This window comes from Catharus ustulatus, chromosome 1 (genome assembly GCF_009819885.2).
Source record: "Catharus ustulatus isolate bCatUst1 chromosome 1, bCatUst1.pri.v2, whole genome shotgun sequence".
Lineage (NCBI taxonomy): Eukaryota > Metazoa > Chordata > Aves > Passeriformes > Turdidae > Catharus > Catharus ustulatus.
Genome location: NC_046221.1, coordinates 131,449,047 through 131,475,439, shown reverse-complemented (window position 1 = coordinate 131,475,439; position 26,393 = coordinate 131,449,047). Strand labels below are relative to the sequence as shown.

The 26,393-nt window shown below is 41.4% G+C and overlaps 1 protein-coding gene across 1 annotated transcript in view; it reads left to right on the top strand.

Annotated features, from left to right (window-relative positions):
- Nucleotides 1-26,393, top strand: part of ZNF704 (zinc finger protein 704) — a 104,448-nt gene that overhangs the window by 53,509 nt on the left and 24,546 nt on the right. Inside the window, exons 3-6 of the mRNA XM_033051075.2 lie at nt 12,542-12,645; nt 16,731-16,963; nt 19,691-19,791; nt 22,134-22,395. Coding sequence (XP_032906966.2) covers nt 12,542-12,645; nt 16,731-16,963; nt 19,691-19,791; nt 22,134-22,395 — 700 coding nt within the window. The remainder of the gene's footprint in view (nt 1-12,541; nt 12,646-16,730; nt 16,964-19,690; nt 19,792-22,133; nt 22,396-26,393) is intronic.

The following is a 26,393-nucleotide window of genomic DNA, read 5'->3' as shown; positions in this document are numbered from 1 at the left end:
GAGAAATTTCATGAGGGACTAAGTGACTTCTCAGTAGCTTTAAAGAGAGACCACTATGTATCTCTTGTCACAAATCATCACTACTATTTTTTGTGTGCTAGAACTGTTTTTAAGTAATTCTAAATGGTGGTGGTGGTATAAAAGGTGAAATGCTTATTTAATTTAAGGTAGATCTAAAGGTCTGATACAGATAGTATAATGTCATATAGTTTACGTGAACTATGGCATCTTGCTTGATGGCCCTAGTGCCATCAAGTGTAATGCAAAGTAGTGGTGTGTGGTACTGTTTTTCCTGCCATGACGAATGTTTTCTGTTCATGCTGTTGCAGCAAGAATGTTCATTCCCAGCTGCAACGTCATCAGATCTATGTGTGAAACATCCCTTTTCACACTGGGACTCGTACCCATGGTATAGTTTAAAAGCAAAGCTCTAGGTCTAGTGTTGGGGTTTTTAACTTTCATTATTTGGGATGCTGGACACTTAACAGTACTACATGAATGAAACAAAAATGGTGACTAATCTGCCACCACTTCTTGCAAACCTCTATCAGTTAGAAAATTGTACCCTAGGAGAATATTCTGAGCTGGAAAATACAGAAACAATTTTAATTGTTTACAGATTAAGGAGAGGCCTTCTACATGAGATTATTTTAAACTCATCTTCAGTGGGATTGTTAAGGAGGAGCATCTTCTGTGCAGTAGTTAGTGTGTTGGGTGGTGAAGAAATATATATGGTCATAGAGTCTAATACCTGCTATCAGTGAGCACTGGCTGCTGTTTAAATAGTTTAGATGGTCGATACTTTCTCATTTTCTTGTTGATGTTACTCTGCTGTACATAAATACATAAATTTTGGTGCAGTTATTCCTGCCTGGGATTTCTTTGACAGTCACATGCACATACTGTACACTGTGCATGCAAGGGAGAGTGCTCTTTGAAAGCTCTGACTTTTCCACATACGACTGTGGCTTGCTCAGCCACAGAAAGCTGGCAACCCTAGTGGTGCTTTAACATGGATGTGTGGTGTCAGGCACCTTTGGCTCACGCCTGATAGGTCCTACTCTGCCCAGAAGCTTCAGTGGCATTTCCTTACTGTCCATTCATGCACTCAAGTCTTGTTGTTTTGTAGTGTCTGTTTTCATATCCATAGTTTTTAACACATCTTTAGTTCTTAATCTGTTCAGCAAAAGTTTAACTCCTGAGATGAGGAGATGGGTATTTATAAGGTTGTATTTGGCTCCCTTGGAAGAAATTAAGTTCAAACCTTTGAAAAGTTTGAAGAGTTGTTTAAAAAGCAAGAATAATGTTTGATTTAATGTATTTCTTATTTATAAGAGATGGTTCAGTGAAGAGATGGTGCCCTAATTGTTTCAAAATCAGATGCCCTTGTTAAAAACACCGTTGGTTAGGCCTGTCTGGTGGCAATACTTCACAGTTCAAAATATCCAGTTGAAATTTCAGGTGCTAAGGAAACAACAGAAACCTCTCATCTGTAATTGTGAGATTTAAAAAAAAAATAAAAAAAGCAACCTATCTGAAAAATCTGAAAGACCTAGGGGTAAAATGTGTCACCCAAAACAAGTTTATGTGGCATAGAGTGTGTACAAGATGGTGATGTGTACTGCACAATGGATTTTTAATGTAGTGGTATCTATTTCAGTCTGTAATCTAACACTCTCTTTCCTAAAACTGGACTCAGGCCTTCTTTAGCTCTTCAACACATTGCCAGTGTGTTGTCAGAACATCAGCTTGTCTCTTGAGTCATCATGGCATAAAATTGGCAAAGGCAGTTTCTTGACACTGGAATAGCCTGGAGGGCTTCACTTTGTATCTCTGGTGTGTAATTGGGAGGAGCTGTGGGTTGCTATAAAGTACATCAGTCAGATCTCTGGCTGACTGAGATATTTTCATTCTGAAACACCTTCATGTTTCAGCATTGGGGCGTGTCCTGAACTGTGGCTTGATAAACATGGATGGAGCTTGATGTAAAGAAATGCTGGAGTTCCTGGATATGTTCACATCAAAAAGGAAATTGATAAGAGGTGATGTCATAGCAAATACGGTAATGATGAGCTTGGAGCTTCTGCTCTCCATGTCTGGTGGCTTGAAAACAGCAGAACAGTCACAGAAGTAACTAAATCAAACCTGCTACAAGGTAGTATCTGTCTCCTGAATAATGTACGGTAATTTCACGATTGCAAGCCGCACTGATTATAAGCCGCATGTCCGGGTGTCGGCAACATTTCGTTTTTTGTCCATATATAAACCGTACCGGATTATTAGCCGCGCTTTCATTCACAGCGAGGATCCGCGTGCAACTTTCACAAAGTTGTCAATTAGTAGCAGAATTGCGAGATCGCGGGGTTTACTGGCTCGACTCGGGGCCGTGCAGGCTCGGCCCGCTCGGAGCTGCCAATGGGGCCAAGTGAGCCAGCTCAGTGCTGCCACTCGGCGAGGCTGCTCGGGGCCGGCTGCCGCTGCCGGGCTCTCTCACTTCTGCCTGTACTGCCGGCGTTGGGCGGGCTGGCCCTGGGCTGGCCCTGGCCCAGCACTGCCAGTCCTGCCCCCACTGGCCGGGCTGGCCCTGGCCCAGTGCCAGTCCCGCCACCGCCGCATCCGCTCCCCCCGGCCCGAGGCTGCCCACCCGGCCCCAACTGCGTTCGCTTTCCCCTGACTTGGGGCCTGGTGCTGTCGGCCCCGCCCCTGCTGGGCGGGCTGGCGCTGCCGGTCCTGCCACCACTGCGTTCGCTCCGCCCAGCCCCCACCGCGTTTGCTTCCCCTGGCCCGGCCCTGCCTGCCCGGCCCCCGCCGTGTTGGCTCCCCCTGGCCCGGCGCTGCCCCGCTGGGGCCGGGTGGGCTCAGCTCGGTTCGGGGCTGCTGCCGGCTCACATTTCCAGTTGGCAAATTTCAGAATTTTTTATCACATATTAGCCGCTGCAGATTACAAGCCACACCCCGGGTTCAGACCAAAACTTTAGTCAAAATGGTGCGGCTTATAGTCGTGAGATTACTATAACTAGATTTCTTTGCTCCCTGGCCTGGAGCGTGACTGAAGCCCAGACTGGACAATGTACATAGGAGGGAGAAAATGAGGAAAAGAAGAATGTAGCTGATAAAAGAAGAGCCATAGCTGATAGAGGATTTCTTGAAATATCTAAAATGTTCTTTTTGTGCTTTTTTAATCTGATCACAGAGTGTAAGGAAATTTGTAGTTCATAGGGATAGGATGGTGCCTCAGTTGTGGGAGTGTCCTTGTTGCATCTTCCTTAGACACAGTCCATGCTGGCTGCAGAGTACTGGATGAAGTGCTCTGTAGAGTCCCACATATAAAGTATGAGAGTTTATGTGTTACTGGTATTTGTACCATACACCCTACTGCTCCACCTGAAAAGTATCTCGAAGTGCTGCTGTCTCAATAATGTTCTTTCCTGGGAAAATGAAAACCAAGAAAGGAAAAGCATTAAAATCTGGCCTGTAATTACACTGGATGTAAAGATAAATGTCAGTTGTGTATATTACTATATTTAGAAGGAAACATTAGTGTCACCTGTTCAAAACAAAAAAAGTTCATTAGCACCAAATAATTCTTACTTCATTAGTTGTAAGTAAGCAATGAAGAGAAGAGCAGTGGGGTTCTACTGTTCCTTACTGTGCTATCCTTGTGAATCAAATCATAGATTTCAAGAGGAACAGGGAAATAAATAGCAGTGTTCTTGTAGAAGATGCTGACACGACCATGTTAACAGCACTTGGAGCAGCTTTGCTCATGATGGATGTACTCTTATTAACAAGAGATGAACACAGACTTGTAGGATGATCAGGGAAATGGGAAGATAATCTGAGAGGCTCTCTGAGAGGTACCTGGATGCTCTGTATGAATGTGTGCATAGACAAAATGGCTTTGATTTAGCTATCACAGGTACTGTAGTTTTTGTAGCCCTGCAGAACTGGTCCAAGGAGGTGAAGGGAAGTTGGGACTGGAGAGGGCAGATGAGCTAACTCTGTGCCTCCCCTGTTCTGAAGCAGGTTTCTCATGGAGGGAGAAGGACAGAAATCCAGTCAGATCTGAGGTGGACTATAGCACGTGTCTCCTGAATGGCTGCAGTAGCAAAGAAATCCCTGGAAGATAGTTTACAGTGCCATGACCTTTTGGCTTGTGCCTGCCATGGAAGTAGTGGATTAATGGTTCCACTCTTTGGGATATACAATCTCACTTTGGCAGGAAGCAGAGGATCCTCTCAGAGGTGTTTCTTGCCTGGAATCTCCAGATTCCTTTCAGCAGTGCTGGCAGCTTGTCCTGAGTCAGTGGCTTTTTATTTACAATCCTCTTTGCTTCTTGCTTGAAAAAAATAAATATTTCCAAATAATTGGAAAGCGCGGAAAGAATGACATGTAACTATTAACAGTAAAGAGAAACTGACCCTTGGGTCGTATTTGAGACTGACTTGATTTCAGCAAAGTGCTTGCCATCTTGTTCACATTAGTAGATGTATGTAGCAACAGAACAACATGCCTGTGGCGCTTTGATTTGGTGAGATGAGGACTTGCAAGTTTTTTCAAGTGTTTCATCAATGTATGTTTTATTAGAAAAAAATTATACTTTAGTGTGTGGCAGAAAAAAAGTTAAATTTTATTTTAAACTTGCAGCAACTTCTTAGAGACAAATTGTGCTAAACAAATTACCATATGTATGTGTTAGGACTGTATATATGCAGTAATATTATAAAACATATTTTGGGAATATTAGACATTCATACAGTGTGGGAATCACACTGTTTGCAGTGGGTAAGGGGGAAAGAAGGAAAAGCAAAACATTTTTGACCTTGCATTTTCTCTTACTTTGGGAAAGACAAAGTTCCTGTAGCATCTGCTCTAAGGATATCTTCAGCTAATCATTCTTCTCAAAAATTAAGGAAGATTTATGGACTTTTTGTTTTGTTACTTTTCCATCTGTTTTCTTGTTCAGCATGGTAATTTGTATTGCACTGAGCAAGTGATCCAGCCCCTTTCTCTGAGGAAAGCATCAAAAGTGTGAAGTTTTCTTTCTGTAAACAGTACCCTGTCAAAGTGATCTCATTTATGAGTGGGGATGTACCTGTGAACAAGCTAGAACAGTAGCATAAGGCACAGGCGGGAAAGGGATGGAACATGAACATTTTGGATAAAATTTGGAATAACTGATCTATTGCTTCAGGGCACTATTGAGACTTGGTTTGCAGACAAGTTATTTGTTGCATCAGCAAGTGGCCTTTAAAGTAGAAAAAAAAATGGAACTGAAAATCTTCCCCAAAAATCCTCAAGATTTGTGGATGACCATAAGGGATAACGGTTCTCTGCAGGGTTGTGTTATTCCTTTCTTAATTAAATTTTTGCTTTGCACTCATAATCTACCAAGAGAGTACCCTTTATTTGATTGCTCTGTTTTGAAGCAGACGATTTCTGTGTCATACTCCTACTTCAGCTTTAGTCATTGCCCCAAGGGCTCTTCACCAGATAAGTCTTCCTGATAGGTTGCAGCTGTTCTGAAAAGTAAAAATTATTCATTGGATCGATTTTTTCAATATACAGAATAAATTGTTCCTGTAAACTGCAGCTTATCTCCCAGTGTGGAATTTGGCTTGCTTCACTGATGCCATTTACGCAGAGCATTCAAAACTGGAGATCTTATCACCAGCCAATAATGAGAGCAGTGTTTTACTACCCATCCTCTCCCTCCCCACTCCCAGCACATGGTATCCCATATTTTGTAAATCAGATAGCAAGATCTAGAGTTCAGTCCTGTTTCCATATGGATAGGTTTGAAATTTCAGTTATCTTTAAGGAAGTCAGACAAGTTGCTCAAAAAGCAGTAATAGAAAGGTTTCTATGAAAAAGGCATTTTCCATTTGTTTTGCAAAACTTAAGCAAACTTTTCAGGGGAGCCTTAGGGGGCAAAGCAGCTATTCCTGCCGCTGGACCGCAGAGGGGGCAGCAGATGCAGAGCATGTCCATGGGATGTGTTTACATTAGACAGTAGACATCACAGTAAATTTGACATCCTTTTTATTGGTGGTGCAGCTCTGTAGCCTCCATGGCCTCCAGGGTGTCATCACTGGATTGTACCCCTGCAGGGAGGAGAGGGCACTGGGAAAGGGTGCCCCAGGTGCTCCTGGGGACACACCTGGCTTGGGAAGCCATCTAGCTTGAGGAGGTGACTGGAGCAGCAGAGGGAGAGATAAGGGAGGACCCTGTGTGTGGGAGAGTACATCAGCCAACCTTTGGAACCAAATACTGCAATTTCTTGGATATCTACATATACAGAATGGTTATAAAAATGAATGGATTCTCTTCTGTCAAGTGTTAGTGGTTTTAGTGAAAATGGAGACAATAGAGAAATATGTTTGTAAAAATGGGCCCATTCTTTGTGGAACAGTGCTAGATACAAGTTGAAATGAAGGACTTTTGGAAACCTGCCTGTGTTACACACCACTCTCTTAATTTCTGTTAAATTGTATTTCCTACTCCAGGATGCTGAGAACCACTCAGTGAATGTCTTCCTTCTCTTAGGACTGATGTGCAGAGACTGTTTATTGTCTTTAAGCCATTACAGTCCAAATGGAAAGTCAGTGTCTCAGTTACTGAGGACTCTGTCAAGTGCTCTCAGGCTCCAACTCACCAGCCAGATTTCTAAAGACCCTTTGAATAACTCAATCACAAAATCCATTAGCTTGACCAGGAGGAGGTGGTCTTTGATGCATTTTTCTTTTTTCCCTTGAGAAGTTCAGTTATATATGTTTTTTTAGAAGAAAAGTTCCTACATTTGTATTTTTATCTTAATTAATTTTAGTCACTGTCAGTATAAAAAAATTGCTTATGTATAACAAGGACAGCAAAAACAAGGGCTCTTCATTCTGCGTATGAATTAGTCGGCAAATGTAAAGTTAGTGAGCAAAATACTAATTTTATGTTTGACCACAGTGAGCAAAGGCACAGAAATCCCTAACTTCTAATTAGTGTGTTATTGTTGAATCTCTCTTTTAAATATCAAACACCAGTTCTCTTTTTAAATGTGCAGGTAGTAATGCTCTCAGTGTTCTAAGATATATCATTCTAGTACTGTGATGATTTAATACAATATTTGGAACTATTTCCCTTTGCTTTTTTCCTTTATTGTGAAAGTTACAGCTTTTATTAAGAAAAGCTGAAGACCTCGGACTATTTGTACAGGTCATTCTCTCTGTAATTTTTTTGTTTTATGTTTGGCAAGTGAGTGAATTTTAATCTCCACAATTAGCAACCAAACACAAGAACAAGATGTAAGATAATTTATCTGTACTGTCAATATTTTGAGTTGTTATGTGGTAACCAAGTATTACGGTAAATGTAAAGTATTGTATAGACTAAGAATATTTTGTAGCATGCTGTAGATCTTTACTCATTATAGAAGAGTGGTTGTAGTACTTTAGATATGTGGAGTCACTGCCATGTACATGGATTTTCTTGCTGGTACTTTGTTAGGATGTTGTCTTTGCTTTTAATGATAAATTTAATAAAATGAAAATATTTTTATTTTACCTGTAAAATATAATTCAGGATTTTTACTTTAGAAGTGCTTCTGTTTTTACTAGTACACCAATTACAATTATTCATTATATGATGAATCATATTTTTGGTGTTGAAAGCTTCTAACAACATGTTTATCAGTATTGATGCAGTGCTCAGTATGACATCAGGGTGATGTGGCTGTAGTCGAGTGATCAGACTCAGGTGTCAGAGGTCTCTTTTTGAGAATTTAGCACATGTAAGTATGGGAGGGAGAGAGCAATTTAAATATGGTGTATTTTGTCCCAGTTATAGCTTATTAATGTACACATACTAATATGGTACTTCTTAAAAAGGTCCAGGTGTTTTGTGAGCCACTGTCATAAGCTGAATTTTGGGTGGAGGACAGTAAACAGTTAACATGGAATAATAGCGTTTTTGTGCTTGACTGCTTCTCTTCTTATCAATTGTAGTTAATTCCTTTTTTTTTTTATTGTGTCCCTGTGGTTAGGTTGGCAGTAAGAAACAGATAAGCGCATGACTGCTAAAACAAAGGAACATGTAAGCCTTTTAGTAAATCTGGGTGTTTAGGGCCTATAGGCTTCAGGAGGTTATTGTTTATGAAGTGGGATAAGGAAAAGCAAGCTCAACAATGCTGGAAAGCAGCAGTATGTGATTCTAGAGAAGAAGGTTGGTTCTGTGACCATCAACTTTTGTAGCCAACATCCACTTGAAGTAATTGCACATGCCATTCTGTTTCCCCTCTCTGGGGCTCTTCTCCTGGTGCTGCAGTTTCTGTCCCCTTGCGGCCTGGTCCTGCCAGCTGCAGGATGCTGCTCTCCCTCTCTGTGTTTGATGGGAGTGGAGCCCTGGTGGGGAAGCACTACCTGGCCCACGCTCAGGCTGTGCTGGGGCAGCTCTGGAGTGTAGGAGAGCCCTTGCAGCACAGTGAAGCAGTGTCTCATGGCTCTCAGCACTGCTGCACTGGCTTCAGAGGTTTCTGCTCTGGGAACTGACTGAAAGCTTTGGAGCTTTGGGCAGGGAAATGAATTTTTTTTTCTTTGCTTCAAGTAAACTTGGTTGTGCTCTTCAATAAGGTCAATTTTATCGAAAGCATCTGCTACCACTACCACCTTCTCTGCTCTAACAATATTCTCCAGTATCTTTAAAATATGCTTGGGTAAAGTACTGACTTAAAATGAGGTCTTTCCAAGAGGAAGGACTGCAGACTTTTTGATCTAAGCCAGTCAAGTAATAAAGAGTAGCCTAAAGACTTAAAAACTAGATAAAATTTGTATTTCTAAAGATTTATTTGAGAGCAAGTCCTTAAAAATAGAAGAAAAATAGAACTGTCGTATAGGTGTATCCAGATGGGAATAATACTCAGTAGGGGAGTTTGAAGGTAAAAGTGACCAGGAGCTGGCAGAAGAAGTTGTAGGAGATTGGTTATTGCATTGATTTGGAACACTTGAGTAGCCTTGGACTTGTCTTGTCTTGGACCCTCTCTTTCTCATTTTTTTGAACTTAAACCCAGCCTTTCCTTCTAGAGAGCTTTGACTGAGGAAACTGTGATGGTTTGTTAGCATCGATAAATTATTATCAAAAAGCAATAAATTCATCATCAAAATCAAGGAAAGGATTGATCAGAAGTAAGTGTAGTTACCAAGTCTGATTGGCCTTGACTGTTAAAGAAAAAGACACTTTTAATTGCCAGCCTGGCTGGCTATTTCATGTCTTTGGATTTACAAACACTTGGAAAGAAAGGATCCAAAACTGCTTGGTTCTCATATGCAGACTGGGCTGACACAAATACATCCATCCAAAAGGTGGGAGATGGTATTTGGAGATTGGGATGTGAAGTTAGAGCAAAGAAGAAATCTTCATAGTTGATGTAGCAGATGATCTTACAACTGATTTAAATTTCATTACACCTAATAACAGTAACATCAGGGCTTATGATTTCAGTCTGTGGAAAATCGCCTTAGCAATGGTGGGATAAATTTTTTGGGAACAATTGATGCATAACAAACAAGTTATTCTCCCCTCTGAGTCCAAATAGTGTTGAACAGCTGTGTGCAGGTTCAGCTTTCCAGCAGAGAAAGCTGGAAAGTACTGGGGCAGTCAGTCTTAAGGCATCAGCTCACATGTGATGCTGACTAAATGCAGAGGGCTTAAGTGGTTGCTGTCTTCAGTTTTATGCCTTGCCTGTATCTCAAAGGCTGCTGCTGCTGCTGCAGTGCTGGCTGAGTGATACATAAAATATGTGTGTTTACATTTATGAGCCAAACTGTAAAAATGGAACAGAGTCACATAAGCCAGCACTTGTAACTGGTAAAATTCTTGTGTCTGGGAAGTGTGAGCAGAGTGTTCCTGTTTGCTGGATGCAGTTGAGGAGGAGTAAATATAAAAATGACTGTCATTCAAAATGGGCAGAGAAAAAGTCCAAACTTGGTTTTATTTGGGCTGTTAGCCTGTTAAATTGGATCAGGAAGAAAAAAGGATTCCAGTAATTGCGAGAGTGTGGTTTAGTATGGCTAGAAATGGCTAGGATTCTCATGATTATTCCTATTCTTTGCCTACTTTTGAAAACTTTCACCTTAGGCACAGATGCCAATGCTGACAATTTTGGGACATTGCAAAATTATTTGGAGGAAGGGTTAGATTTTCAGAACAGCAGTGCTTATCATTGTAGAGGGGAGAAAAAAATCAGAACTAGAAGAAACTGCTTGGGGAAACTTTGGGATTAGCTCTGGGTCTGTACTCTGACATCTTGACACCAAATTGGCAAACACTTGCAACAACTGCCGTAGTGTGATTTTGCAATTCTGCAGGGGCCTGGATGGGAACATGTTAATCGTGTTGCCACACACACAGAAGAAGGCTGGTTGTTGGAAGGCTGTTTGCAAACACCAGTGATCAGCTTCTCCATCTTATCAGGAACTTTTGCTCATTTTGTCCTCATATGTTACAGAAATGCAGATAATAATGGTTTATTCACAGCTAGATAGTCACAAGGACAGTTGGTGTAGTCTCTCAGGAGCGAGCTACAGAGCAGGTGAAGCCTTCTCAGAAACAAGATTTTCTTACTGGGATATTAGAGAATTGGAAAATCATCTGGCAGTGTTGGTCTTGAGAAAGTCTGTGATCTCCATGTCAACCCTGGGGAGGGGTCTTCTGAGCCCAGAGCAACTTGGCATTCTGAGTGAAATGCTCCTCTGCAGGCATGAGGAGCTAATGAGTGACAGATTCAGGATTCAGCTGATTATAGCAGATACCCAGGACTTTTCCAGTACTTGATGATGACCATATGGCTGCTGTGCTGTTTGCAGAAGCCTTGGCTGGAGGAAAGAGGGGTTTCTACAGATATAATCAGAATGCAGCAGGAACCGTCATCAGTGCTTCAGTTCCAGGCACTGATGTGTTGCAAAAGACAGTTGTGAGAGTTAAACTGTTGTGTGGCGTGGGAGAGTGTTCATCAGCATCTGTGTGGGTCCTTGCATCAGCCAGAAAGCAGCTGTGAACCATTTCATGGGCAAGTTCAAGGTTTGCTCACTAAAATACCAAGAGCCTTTGACTGTAGTGTAGTTTCCAGTTAATGAACCTTCCACCTGATGGGTGAGATAGGATTCCAGAAAAGGGAGTGCACCCTCTTGGTGACTTACTGACTTGATGGGAAACAGCAGGTATCTGACCACTTCTTATCTTGGGCTTTAAATTAGACTCAACATGATCTGTTCAGTAGAGCTCCTGACAAGGCACGGAGATATATCCAGAGACCAGAAAGCAGAATACAGGAAGGGGGAGTGGAGGTGGGAAGTGTCCTTTTGTAAGAATGAAATTAACTTGGTATCTAGGAATTGAGAAGATGATTTTGGATGATCAGTTATATGTTGAAAGCAAACATTTTCAAAAAGTTGTCTACTTCGATTCTACCCACAAGGTGGAAATCCCACAAGTATTTCCAACCCACAAGAACAGAAAGCAAAAGTCTGCTAAACGTAGTGGGTTTGGTAGTTTTATTTTGGTGCATTGACTTCTCAGAAATTTTACATCACAGGACAGTTACTCTTGGGTAAAAAAGACAGAATATAATTTTTACAGACAAAAAAAATTTCCTTCATGGCCTAAAAAACCCCCTATGACTCCTTGAGCAGGGGATAACTGAATCCTGGTTCCTGGTGGCATTTGCCATTGTCCAAATCTTCTCTTCCTTTCCCTGGAAAGCTCGCTGCTCTCCTTTCCCTTATTACCCCTTCTCCATGTCCTTTCCTCTGAATTACACAGGTTCCCAGCAAGACCAGGCTGAGGCAGCAATGGGCCCCTGTGCCATCATGCTGGTTCAGGCACTCATCACACCTGCAAAACAACCTTTCTCTCCTTCCCCCTCTCTGTCTTTCTCTCCCCTATCCTCCTATCCCTCCTGCACCATTTCTATGCCAGTTTCCTAATTACTTTAAATATTTGGTTTTTAATCTGACCAGGAAAAATTTAGGATCAGTCTTTTGGAGAGCGTATGGGAACGTTAATTGTGTTAAGCAGAAGCCACAAACTCACATCCTGTACTTCCAGTTCACGGTTTTTCTTTACCCAACTAATGTATGTTGTTATTGTTGTTAGTAATCTTATCCAATTCTGCATCTCCATGTGTTCGTCCAAGAAACGCAGTTAGCTCTAAGAATATGAATAGCTGAAATCCTGAAAAATAAAAAAGGAGCAAAGTCAAGTTTACAAAAAGTCACAGTAATCCTGAAAATTTTATACAACGATGTATTCTCTTTCCCCACTTCTTCTCCTATTTCTCCTGAGTTAGTTTGCTTATAGAAGCCTCTTGATGTGCTCAAATTGCCAGAAGACCAATGCTTGAAGAACTCTGTGCAGCAGCTTGCTTTTGTTACTATGCTGTGCTGGCTTAGGATTTGGGCTGGTATTAAAAAACAAAACAAAACCAAAAAAAGCAACACTAAGAAAAAATGACATTTTTTGTTGATGTGTTTCCTGCCTCCCACTCACTGTGTTTCAGGAAATCTTCGGAAGAACTGGACATGGATAAAGTAACAGCAGCCATGGTACTCACCAGTTTATCCACCAGCCCTTTGGTCCGCAGCCCTCCTGTCCGACCCAATGGTAAGCCTTTGGAGCCAGGGGCTGCGGGAAGGGGTGCCAGGGCCCTTTATCGGGGGGCTTGTTTCCAGCTTGTTTCCAGTTCTCCATGGTGGAGAACAAATGGTGAGTGGCTGTCTTCTGCTATGTTGGGGATCATACTTGAGCTTGCTCCAACCTAGTCAGAGTCTTTGGTGCAGCACTGGCAGAAATGAAAAGAAACGTTTTCTTTAAATGTAGAGCAGCTCTAGTTTATGAAATGGGAAATGCCCATTCCATAATTGGGATATGAGCACTTCAAAAAGTCTCTTGACCTCAGTGAAACACATAATTTTCAAAGAGCTTGTTTGCATTTGCAAAGTCCTAGAATTGTACAATGGTTAGGATTGGGAAAGACCTCTAAGATTACCAAGTTCAGCCATCAACCTGGCACCACCACTATGTTCACCTCTAAACTGCGTCCCGAGTGCCACATCCAGGAAACATGATTTCAGTTTTTCTTGTCATCTACTCCATGGAAATGAGATCAGATGTTACCTAAAGCCACGATAAGGCAAAGCACTTCCAGATCACAGCTTTTGGCTGAGAGGCTGTGCAGTAGCAATCTGCACAGCAAGAAGTCTCTCTGCACCTCCAGTTCCTGTGCTGTGTGTAACTCTCTGATGATTTTCCATCAAATCCATAATCTGTTTAAAGGCTACTTCATTCATGGTATAGCAGAAGACACACAAATAAATATGAAAAGTTTCAGGTAATGAAGAGATTGGTAATGAAATATAATTAATCTATGCAAGATTGACTGGAGTTACAATAGATTTTTAGGAGCGTTTTATTTTAAGTAGTAATTTAAATTAGGACACCCCTGTTAGGTACCTTGGCATTGTTTGTATGACTGACTTCTCACTCACTTGTAACTGCTAAAAAATCCACTAGATGTTCTCTTACTGCCAGTAATTGGAAGATTGAGGAATACTTGCTTTTCTTCTAGGGAACAGGCATGATCCACTGAATGATCTTAAAGAAATTCATAGCAGATGTCAATGCTGTGGTTTTTCCATTTATTTTCAGAAAATGTAAGTTATGTGCATTTAGTTGCGATTCTGGCCCTGAACACCCATGGCCTTTGTTCATGTGCTTTCCAGTGTTGAAAGCCAGAGGTGTTTATTGGAGTGCCACTGCTCTGAGGAGCCCTGGGAAGCCTCAGGCAGTGACATCCCTGGTGACTGTCACTCCTCAGGACAGCATGTTGCCAGCCCCTGGGAAAGGCCAGCAGAAGGGTAAATGCACACTTGCTCTCCAGCTGCTCAGCTCATAGACAAAACCACAGCTGAAGATGGATCTGTGCTTGATGTGGCAGGCAGGGATTTGGCGTGGCCAGGGCACACACGTGTCCCCTGCTGCATCCTGTCCTGGGGAGCTGCTCTGCTGCCCGTGAAGCAGTATCTGCCACCTTAGACAGTCTGAGCAGGTGACACTTGTCAGGAGCAGCAGTGCACATTAGCTGCAGCTGTTTGGAAAGATCTTCCAAACAAGCCCTTTTGAATTACTAATAGGCAAATTGTGGCTTTTAACTGCCTTTGATATTTCTTAGCATAGTCTGAGTGCTCTTTGATATTTCTTCATATAGCTTGTCGATTTGTTTCCCAAAAGCTGGAAGACTAGCCTGAAAAAGTAATTCACATGTTTTCAGTAGTCACAGACAAGATTTTGAAGCTGGTTTTGGGCACCTTTTCCCTGAATATCTTGGTTTTGCCTTAGTCAAGGCTTACTAAAGTCGTAAATGGGAGTGTAAAGACTTGATAATTTAAAGCTTATTTAGTGTTGCACAGCTGGGCTCTGATCCTAGTAATACAAGCAATAAATGTATTAGTGATTAGTTTTTTATACATGCTTTTCCATAAAAGGGCAGTAAGTAGCAATATAATTAAAGGACCATTTGTTAAAACAAATGGAATTTTGCCTAGAAATAAAAAAAAAAATAACATTAGCAGTAATATTAAAGTCAGATCCGTGCTGGAATTCCTGGGAATGATCACCCATGTAAACTGGATCAGAGTTTGGCCCTTGTTTCTCTGCAGCTGAATAATATTTGGTCTGGTTCTCTTTCACGCAACTCCAGCAATGTGAAAAGAGCCCCAAAATAAGAGTAAGTTGCATTTATTTATAGATTAAACTTCTTTACATTGACAGATTCGTTAGTATGAATGAGAACCAGTGTTTGGTTTTTTCCTGTTGTCAACCTCATTCAGTCATTTCCATGCTACTTAAAAAATGTTGTAGATTTGCATCTTTTTCGCAGCAAGGTGAGAAGAAGCTGCAAACACTCAGAATACAAAGTACCACCTTAACTGTGTCAGAAAGTAGTAGCTGAAAGAGTGTTTCTTTGTTTTTCTGAAGGCATGGAAATTTTAAGCTATGCTAAGGTCACAAGTTGATACCAGATGTATTTTTTGGCTTTGGCACAAGACTGAAATACCAAATATTTAAAAGAAACAAAACCCGCCTTTATTACAGTCACATGAAGGTTGTAATCATGAGAAAAAACATGACATTTTCATATGTTAACTTAGGAGCTACCAGAAATGTGTATGTATGTCATTTCCAAAGAGGAACTGGGCCGAGTGGAGGGGGAGGATCAATTCCATTTATTCTGTGTGGTCCTGATCAGTAAATCAGTACTGCTGCCTACTCAAGGGGGCACTGTGTTCTGTTTTTTTGAGCAGCTGATGTTAGTCATTAAGGATTTTCTCCAAAACCAACTGAATTAAGAGAAAAAAACCAAAAAATTCATTGGTTTGGGAGTAAGCTTTTGATAGCACACTTTCTTGCCAATATCATTAGTTAAATTTATCTGTAAGAAATTGGGAAGGAATGAAGGAGTGACTTCTGCAGATCTTTCAAAGACAGGCACTGGCTTGAAAGGACTTGTCTCACACTTAAATATTGTTTCATGAACAGATAAGGTGTTATTTGCTTGCCAGCTACAAAGTCAGGTATTGCATAATACTCAGGCACCTCCAGTGTCATTGGGAAAAGCTTCCAATGCCTGAACTAGGGAGAAGCCGCACCTAAACTGTGCCTGTGCATTTGCCCAAGCCCTGTGAGAACCTGAGGTTCTGGCAGAGCCGCCTGTGGCTGCACCCTGGATGTGCTCGGGCCATGCCTTGGCTGAGCTGATGACCTACATACTGCTCTGCTGCCAGGAGCCCTTCGGGGGCTGGTGAGAGTGTATCTAATGCCTGGGGACCCCTGCATGTGAAGCATGGCTCAAGCTGTGCCTCAGGCTGCACAGGCAGTGCTGTTACTCCCACCCATGGTGCTGCAGAGTGTAAACTGTTGGTTCGAGTACCTTCTTACCAGGTAAGGTCAGGGTACTGCGCCACTGAGGAGGCAGTTCCTCCAGTGAGTAGGTGTGGAGGTGATCCAGTGTCTGTGTGCTCCACTTCTGAAACCAAATGCCTGTACACCTCTATGTGGGACACATACCACCCCATGTGGAGATTCAGATAAGGCAGAGGCATGTGTATTGAGAGATTATAAAAGCACAGAGTGTAACTATGGTGTTCTTTGGTGTTTTACTGCTGGGAAGATGGTCATGGTTTTGTGGACATGCTTAGTGTTCTGGGTCTCAAAGTGTATGTCCTCTTCCCAGGGGATCTCCTGTCAGTCATATGGTGGCTTGGAGCTTGCTTTGGTGCCACACCAGTCATGTGATTCTATTGAAGGTTGAGGATGTATTAAAACCATAGAATTGTTTGGGTTTGCAGGGACCTTTAAAAGTCAATTTAAATGTTTTCCTTAAATCATGCATGCAATATATGACAGTTTATTGCTATTTATGCTTCAGAACAGGTTATCTGTTCAAATGCAACATTTCTTTTTAGAAAATTTGCTGCTTTTGTTTGTTTTAAACAAAATAAAAATCAAGGGTGGAATGTATGATTTGTGTGCAGTGAGTTAGATATGGCCATCTTCACTACATCCAATGCTTTCACTTTCCTTTACTGAGTGTGCAGTTAATTACATGGCATCTAAACCTTAGAAAAAAGAGCTCCTTAGCCCTATCACAATGATGCTGTTGTAATCATAGCTTTTGTTGTTCTTGACAGAATCCCTGAATGGATCTTGGAAAGAAGGAGGATTTGTGCCTTCTAGTACCAGCAGCAGTGGATACTGGAGCTGGAATGCTCCCAGTGACCAGTCCAACCCATCCACCCCATCTCCACCTCTGTCAGCTGATAGCTTCAAAGCTTTTCGGACACCTTCCCAGCCAGATGATGGTATTGATGAAGGTGAAACAAGCAACCTTCTCTTTGATGAACCCATTCCTAGGAAGAGAAAGGTTAGCCTCATGTTAAATTCCATACCCATGGGTAGATAGGATGTTGGTAGGCTTATTTTGTTGTGAGGAAGGAACAGGTCACCCAAATACCACTGCTTGTGTATCCTTCCTTGGCATCCATTTAACATAAGGCCTTCTCCTAGTCACTGTGTCTCATTCAACATGATCACCTCCTGCACACACATGCTGCCATCAGCACCACATATTTCCTGCCAGATGGTGAGGTGCTACAGAGCCTCCTGCTCAGAAAACACTAGAGTGATTTCCAGAAGGTGTTGCCTCTGGCCATTCAAGGGATTTCTGTCCTACTTTGACAAATTCTCTGTGTGCAGGATGCAACAGGCAGCCTTTACATGTCATCACAAAAACTGGCTATGGCCTTGATACTCCTTGTTCCCTGAAAGTGCTGTTTGTCTGACAGCACGTCAGATACCTTAATACTGTGAAAGTTTCTCTGCACAAACACATGGAGTGAAAAAAGGAGAGAGAGACTGCTCAAACCCGTTGGCTTTTGATATAGTATTAGCATTAGCCAAATTTATCCTCGGTTGGAGTCTAAAAGCAGGCTAAATAAAACATGACATTAAAAAAAAAAGTCCAAAACTAACCCCAAAAAAGCACTGTTGCTGGCCAGAAAGCTTATCTGGAAGAAAAAGAAAACAAAGAGATGGCACTAGTCCAAGTTTCCTTCCCTCCCAACACAACAGGACAAATTTTACATAGCAAGATGTAAAAGGGCTTTTTGTAAGGAGAAAAAACAGAGAATTTATTCCCTTAGTGAATTTGTTTCTGGCTCAGTCTGCGACAGTTAATTGCTTCATCACCAGCAGGAAGAAGTTTTAATGATTGTTTAAACCTGTTCAGATTTATCCTCTTGCTCCAGAAGCTACTTGTTTGCTGACCCATGTGGTTCTTCCCTTATTCATGGAAAAGAGGTGAAAATGTTTGTGCTTGAAGGAAAAAAGTATTTTGGAGGACACCTTTGTTATAATAATTCAGAAGTTGGAGCTGAGCATTGCACTAAACAGAGAGACCATTTGGGATGTGTGGGACAGGAGGAGTAGGAGTGCAGAAGTGTCCTGGTTTGCCTTTTACTTCTCAGTTAACCTTCATCTTATTAGCACCACTCTTTCTACTCAGCTGTGATGAGACAGATGGTTTGCAGCTGCCATCTTTATTGTTTTCTAAGTTGCTTTCAAATATTTCTATTTATGTACCCTCCATAGGTCTATTACATTATCTGTTCTAGTTCACAGGGATTTTGCTTTGTGTGGCAAATGTTTTATTTAGATAAATAGTAACAAGAGATGTTAGACTGCAGGGAGCTATGAGAACATGCTACTACAATCAGTCTGGACTTTAAAAAGCCCATCCGCTGAGATTTTCTTCAAGTTATATTCTAATCATATTTTTTTAGCAAATGCTGAAACCATGTACTGGCATGCAGTTCCAAAGGGTCCAAATTGAAGAAAGCGCCAAGTCAGCTTTTGTTCAAGGCACAGTGAAATGTACTTAACCCTAAGGATGTGTTTGTTTCCCCACCTCCCTTTTTTAAAATTGAGTTTTGTATGAATATATTAATTTAGTTTTATATGTAACTAAAATTATAGAATAATAATACAGTCTTTTGATGCTCTTCCTTATGTTAGTAATGTGCTCTGTAATAATAGAGAAAATTATTTTTGAGAATTACAAGCTATTTAGAATTCTTTTGGTATTTAAACAGTACAAAATGAGTTTCATTTTTGGGTAAAATTAGCTTTTAAATATCTCTAGAGTTTGTAACAGCAGTGTTGTTTTAAGACTACTTTTCTCCAGTGTCTTCAAAATGTTGAAGATTGGCCTAGTGATAGCCTTGTTGGCTGTGCTCTAAATCAATGATAACTCAGTGGGGATCAGTGAAGTTATATTAAAGAATATAAAAAGAATATTTAAATGAGATTATACCTGTATTTTTTTTAAAATATTGAACATAGACTTATAACTTCTCATTCTCTTCTCTGAAGAAGGTCACAGCAGCTTCTGAGTGAAACAAAAGTAGGTTGTGCCAGCTCATGGCAAATATTGACATCACAGAAGCTCTGTTTTTCTGGCACAATTTTTTTTTGTGCTGCAGATATCATGAGCAGAAACATTCATAAGAGCTTGTTGTGGAAAGACCTTAATTTAAGAAGGTGTCCCAGATTAAGTGAGAAGTCCTCATCAAGGCTTTTTTGAAAGAAGTGTAGAAAGTTTTTATATCATCTACCTGCCTTAGTGGATGAGCTGAAACCTAAAAATGGAAAAGCGTTTCCAATGACCAGAGAGAGGTAAAGTTTTGTCGCAAGCTGCTCCTGCAGCTTTTCATTGGATTCTCTTAAATTCAGCAGGATGACACACTTGACAAGAGACTATTAGATCATTACAAATTTGGAGTCAAAGGCTCTGAACCTTCACAGTGTTTTCTAACTGTTTATCTGGTTTGGGTAGTTTGGGTTTTTTTCTACTTTCACAGAATTACAGTGTCACAGAAATCTTCAGCCCTTAACCCAGCACTGCCAAGCCCTGCACTAGACTGTGTCCCCAGGCAGCACATCTACAAGTCATTTCAATACCTCCAGGCTTGGTGACTCAGCCATTGACCCGGGAAACCTGTTCCAATGCTTGACAGCCCTTTCAGGGAAGAAATTTTTCCTAATATCCCTACAACTTCCATACAACTAATGTTGCTTTACTCATAATTTTCAGAATTCCATGAAGGTGATGTTCAAATGCCTATGGAAGAACTGTGGGAAGGTACTGAGCACAGCTGCAGGGATTCAGAAACACATACGGACCATTCACCTTGGGTAAGAGAGCAGTCTTTTTGGGAGTCTAAAGGATGTGGTATAGAGGAGGAGCAATTGCCCTGGTCTGGAGAGATGAACTGGATTGTCCTTGGCTTGTGTGTCTCATATCTCTGTTTCTGAAGAAATTGCAGAATAGTGCATCAAGGTGAATGAGCACTTACTCCAACAGCGAGGCACTTTCTGTCCTGAAATTCTGTCAGCTTTGCTGGAAGGTCAAATAGAGCTCGAGGTCACAGTACACTTCCCTGTCACCTGCACAGCCTGTGCCATTACATCATATGTGCTGTCTGCACATCACATCCAGGATGACACTGTGGTAAACAGGTTCAGGGTCTTGCATGAATACTTTTCAGCTTTTTTTCACATCAGGTCAGGTGCTTGTGCCAGTTCTGAGTTGAATTAATGCCAAAAAAAAATTAACACCAAAAACCCACCAAAACCACAAACCACATAAGAAACCTAAAAATAAAAGGAAACTGAGCTGCATGTGGTCATGGTTTAACCCCATCAGCATCTAAGTACCATAGAGCTGTTCACTCACTATTCTCTTCCTTCTCTGGAAGAATCAAAGGAATAAAGAGTGAACCTCATGGGTTGAGACAAGAACAATTTAATGGCTTAAACAAAATAAAACACTGATGATGATAATAACAACAACAGTAATACTAATGACTCTAATACTTGTAAGGAAAGGGGAGAGAGAGAAAAACAAAACTGAAGAGAAACAAGTGATGTACATTACGGTTTCTCACCACCTGTTGACCAATGCCCAGCCTGTCCCCAAGCTGAGATCAGCACCTCCCAGCTAACTCCCTCCCATGTATTTACTGAACATGACATCCTATGGTATGGAATATCCTTTTGTCCTGGCCATGCTTCCCTCCAGCTTCTGGTGCCCCTGCTCACTAGCAAAGCATGGGAAACTGAAAAGTCATTGATTTAGAGTAAGCAGTGCTTGACATCAACTAAAACATCAGTGTGTTATCAACGCTGTTCTCATCCTAAATCCAAAAGACATCTCTGTGCCAGCTACTTGTAAGAAAATTAACTCCAGCCCAGGCAAAACCAGGACACACATGTATGTTACTTGGGCTAGAAGCAAAAGCAAATGAATCTTTTAGGACACAAGTTTGTTTCAGAGCTTTAGTTTGCAACTGATATCTCCTGTGCAGTTCACTGAGTGATGTACCTGTCTCATTTATAATTGCAGTGGGGATTCACAGTCTTCACATGTTAGGTGAAAATAGAATCTCTGTTCTGTAGGTCTGTGTTAACCACAGCTTAAAAATTAAAGCCACTACAAGAAAAATCTGGAGCTCAGGATGGTCTTGAAGAGGTCAGCAATTACTGTTGGGCTTAAGAGTAAGGCTGTGGGAAACAGAGAAAATGTCTCTCAAAATGCAGTTAGGAATGTTGATTTGTGCTTTATATTATGGGGATATCCTCTGTGGTGTGGGAGAGGGAGAAGTAAATAGCAAAACCTTTCTGTAATTTGCTGGAGTTAGAAACTTTTCTGGAAAGAGTAGTTTTGGTGAGTGACTGGCTGCATTCTGATGGATGGTACTTCTGGTAGAGCCTTTCAAACCTGCTGGACCTATATTCTCTCAACAAGTTCTGGTTTGAACTTCAAGGTAATGTAGTCTGCTGGAGGTACTGCTTTGACTGGGTTGCTTGACTGTTAGCACTTGTGCTCAAATGCACATCAGATAAAACTTTAAGGCAATTAAACCTCCTATGTGCCCTCCTTCAATAAGTCTGCTTCTAGAGGGCAGGACCAGAAAGTCCTGGCCATGGCAAGCCAGCCCATATGAGTGCTTTCTCTGTGTCTGAGTTGCATGGTGAGACTGCTCTCTAGCAAATTCTTCTGTTATGTTACAGAAAGTTACAGTGAATGGCAGCCATGAGTATATTTGGTAAAATTTAATTTCTGATAGGATTGCATATTATTTGCTGTGACATGAAGTATATCTTGCTTGTGTCTGTTATCTTTGCTGTGACTTTCAAAGACAGAGTGCATTGGGATTCTTGTTAACTTTACAATAGTTACAAATGAGAAGCTGATACTTGATCTGAAGGAGTCAAACATCTACTCCAAGGTGAAAGAATTTGTCAAGAATAACACAGAGAAGGGAAAAAAGTAATTCCCACTTCTTTTCCCTTCAGAATAGATGATTTTCCTCTTCCCCTTACCTGCAGTCAGAATGCAGATAGAGTAAGAAAGGTTGAAACTGCAAATACTTATTTACTGACAATAGGAATATATTTGCTCATACATCTAGAACTTAAAATTTATCTCAGCATTCTGGCTTTCAACCAATTCCTACTTCTTTCTCTTGATACAGGCGTGTAGGAGAGTCTGACTACAGTGATGGAGAGGAGGATTTTTACTATACAGAAATCAGGCTCAACACGGACTCAGTAGCTGATGGCTTAAGCAGTCTTTCCCCAGTCTCTCCATCTTTAGCATCTCCTCCTTCCTTTCCCACCCAAGACGCAATCCGTCCTGAAACTTCCTGTGCCAAAACTGAGACTAAAGCGATGACACCTCTGAGCCGCTCAGCTCCTACCAACCTCTACCTCGTACACACAGACCATGCTTACCAGGTAACACCAGTGCTGTGAGCTCCAGTGATTACACTAATGTCACTAATGTGTAAAGAAATGTCACATCACAATGTTTGGGTTTTAATGGGCTGAAAGGTGTTCAGAGCAGTTAAAGGCATTTTTTTAATTGAAACTGAGATGTATTCTTCTGAGCTCACTGTTGGTTTGTTTGTTTGTTTATGTGCCTGCCACAGCTGTTCGATTTTGGGGTGCTATTTATCCAGCCACACATAGGTACATACTTCAGATTGAGAAGAGTTGATCAGTGTATCCCACTGCCTACATCAGTTCAATTTTCACTGACTGTAAGGAGAACCCAAGGTGACATGCTCAGATGGGGTTTCCTGTGTTGTAAAAATTCCCATCAAGTCAGCCGAATCCCTCCCAGAGTCTTCATTTCAACTTTGTTTTTGTTGAACAAGTACAAGCTCTGCTTGAAGTGTCAACAAGTACCCAAAGGACGCCAGGAACAATTCATTTCCTCTTTTTGTGCAGTGTGAATGTCAGTTTGCAGTTGTGAAGTAGAGCAGGAAGAGTGAGAAAGCAAATATGGTGTCTTCCTATTTTTGAGGGTGATGCTTTTCAAATGGCAAAAACTGCTGTTCTAAAACATTCCAGCTAAGTTTCAACAGAAAGCATTAATTATAAAACTGCACTAAAACTTGACATGTTTTGGTCTGGATACTGTAAGATAAAAAAAGAACAGAGCCTTTGAAGTTGTGTGGTCCATGACCTGCATATGCACTGGAGAACTGAGCTCTGTTAAATTTATCAGATGCAGTAACTATCATACATAGTGTTGTGCAGATAAAACTTTTGTGGTGTGTTTGAAGCACACCTACTAAAAGGTCAGAGGGAGCTATAGAAAATTCACAGGCTTATTTTAGACTTTTGTGCATGTTGAAAAGCATGGGTGGAAGCTTGGTAACACAGGTGGAAGCTGCATTAGGTAGCATGCCAACCTGGGGGCTGATGAAACCAGCTAGGAGAAAGATTTGCTTCTCAGTGTAGCTTAAGCCCTGCCTCAGAGAGTGAGACAAATCTAGGCTGATGACGAGTTCTGGTTCATTTGGGATTTGCAGTCACAACAGTCTGCCCTGCTGTTTGGAGACCTACTCAGCCCTTTTTTATTAGCAGCCTCTGAGCAAAGCATTTGCCTAATTCAAGTGTTTAAAGTCTTAGAATTGGATTTGAATTGATGTATTCCATGACGTAAGACTACAAGTGTCTGAGCCGCGTGGGCTTTTCAGGTTGCTCTGGTTTCAATGCTTAATTTCATCAGTGAGTAGTGACACAGTCCACACTGTTCACAGCTTGCTAATTGGAAGCAGGAGGCAGGGTCCCTGCTCAAGCATTCAGGCTGTCCTGAAAAAGGAAGCAGCTTCCATAGAAAAGGTCAGTGGCATCCTCTGCTGAGATCCCTTCAGCCCTGAAAGAAGGGTCAGAAGGCAAGGTGGAGATTCAGATTTCACCAACCAGAGAGAAAGTGGAGATTTCTTCACTGGGAGCAGCTCGAGGAGCTTGGGTAGCGGAGGCTGAATATTGGTCATCACAGGATTCCTGTTTAAAAAAAAGAGGGAAAAAATACAGAACCCAAAACTCAATCTCAAAAATCCTGAAGAGATCTGTTAATTGCCATTTCCTTTATGATTAGAAAACATCAAATAGACTTCTTGCAGTGAGAAAGACATGAGGAAAGTGAGGAAAGTCCTGTTGCTCTTCCCTGACCCTGTCCTATGGGTGAGGAATGATTTAGAAGAATAATTGAAGAAATTCTGGGAAGTATAGCAGTTGAGGCAAACTCTTTTGGGGGAACCGCAGGGAAAGATGATGCTAGAACAATACAGGAAGCTAAAGAAAAGTCTCTCTGGATTCAAGGAGAGCATTTGATCTTCAAACATACAGGCAGTATTTGTTAAGCAGGAGATTAAATTTAGTGTAGGAGGAGGAGCTGGAAAGTCACAGAGAACAGCAGTGAGTTATTTTGAAAGGGCCTTTGAATGTCATTAGTGGAGTTAAATGAAAAGCTGTTCTTGTCCCTGGTCTCACTTTTCTTAAATCATTTTGGTAGTACACAAATACTATAAAAAACTTCACTTGGGAGACATCAGGAGTAAGAGGGTTATAGAGCTGGCTTACGTGACTGGGTGATCTTAAGACTAATAGGTGCAGTTTACTGTCAGAACATGCAAAATCCTGCATCTAAGCAACTAATGAGACTTTTCTGCTGTAAACTAGGGTAGTTAGAAAATTATGTAAGAAGGAAATCTATGTTCATTGATTGAGCACAGGATGACTGAGCCAACAACAACAGAGCTGTGAAGGGGGAAAAAATAGTTGTCAGCTCTCTTGGATAAGAATTATCTGGGAGAGACAAGGGTTTTTAATGCCATTATACCCCATATAGCTTCAGCTGAAATCCTGACTTAGAGTTCTGATCAGCCAAATTTGATGTGATGGGCTCCAACCAAAAGAAGTAGAAAGAGGGCAGAGAGGACATGGGTGGCCTCTCCAGCCCTGGGACTGATACCTCAGGCAAAGCAAGGGATGAGAAGAGGATGGAATTGCTGCCTGGGAAGAAAGTGAAAGGACAAGCATGAGAGGGGAAGAGGATGAGCACGGGCTATTTCAGGTATAAGGGTAATGTTGGCAAAAATAAATAGATAAATTAATACAAATTATTAATTAATATATTTTGATTGGCAATTAGATGGAGGTCTCTAAGCAAATTGGGGTTGGGGTATAGAAGTTCTCGGTTGTAATGTTACAGGTCTTACCTTATGGAAGAGATTGGCTAAAATGTTAGCCTGACAAAGCTGACTGGGCTTGATCAGCAAAGATGCACATCTAGGAAATAAGTGAACAAGGTGATTGACCATCTAAGTCTGATCATGTCTGAGGTAGATATTTAGGCACTGAGCAACAGGAATTGAGCACTGTGGTATTTAAGCAACTGCAAATTGTGTCAGTTTTAAACTTCATGTTTCTTTACAAAACTATTGCCTGTACCTGTTAAATTTAACTACAGAGGAACTACAGGCAGCTGTTTCAGTTCTACTGTTACTGTACTGTTTCAGCATCTAGGATTCCCCTTCCAGGTCTTATTCAAATGCCTGAGGAAGTTGCTGTGCTGACCCTGGGTTTGAGCTGCCATCCTTGTGGAATGCTGAGCAGAGGCAGTGCTGCCTCACTGCTCATCCAGCTCTCTGCAGTTCTTTCTGTCTGAAGCTCTGTGGTCATTCACTCTTTCACATTTGAACAGGGTTATGATGAAGAACTACTGGTACCATCTGAAGTTGCCAAATTGCTCTTGATGCCTTTCAGAGAGGTTTTTATATTTTCTGGAGCTCAGTGGATGTTTGTTCTAAATGTCTGTGTGGATTCTCTTGGAGCTGTCAGCAGCTTGGCAGCCCACAGAGCATTGCTGCCATACACAGAGGCATATGGTGGTCTCACCTTCCTTTGCCTGGAAAGGCTCTAGGGGATTGCTTCAGCCCTTATTTACTTGGAAGATTTATCTTTAATTTTATCAGGTTGTAGTTTGTCATCAGTCCTCTCTGCCTGGTGGCTCAAGGAAGTAAGCACTCTCTTCCTGAAGCAATTTCAGCAGCTCCAAACACAACGCTTAAATGAGTGTATTGTGCTATTGTCATGTACAGTTAACTGAAAGGCAGAAGTGAAAACTCATTTTAGCAAATTCTTTGTAAGTTTAAACCAAGGAGGGTTTTTTTTATGGTGACAGCTTGAAATTCAAGGGTCAAAGTGAGCCTTTGTTCATGCTGGCTGCTCACACTCCTGCTAGGCAGGGTAGCTGCAGAACTATGAATTTCATAATTCTGAAAATTAAATGGGATTAAAAAGAGTCAGGGAAAAATTCATGGAACCTCATAACCCAGTGAGAAAACCAAAGGAAAGGCACAAGATGAAAAATGCCCAACAGTCTGTGCTCAGGTCATCGCACTTGCGTGCCAGGGCAGCACTGGGTATTACAGCCTGGA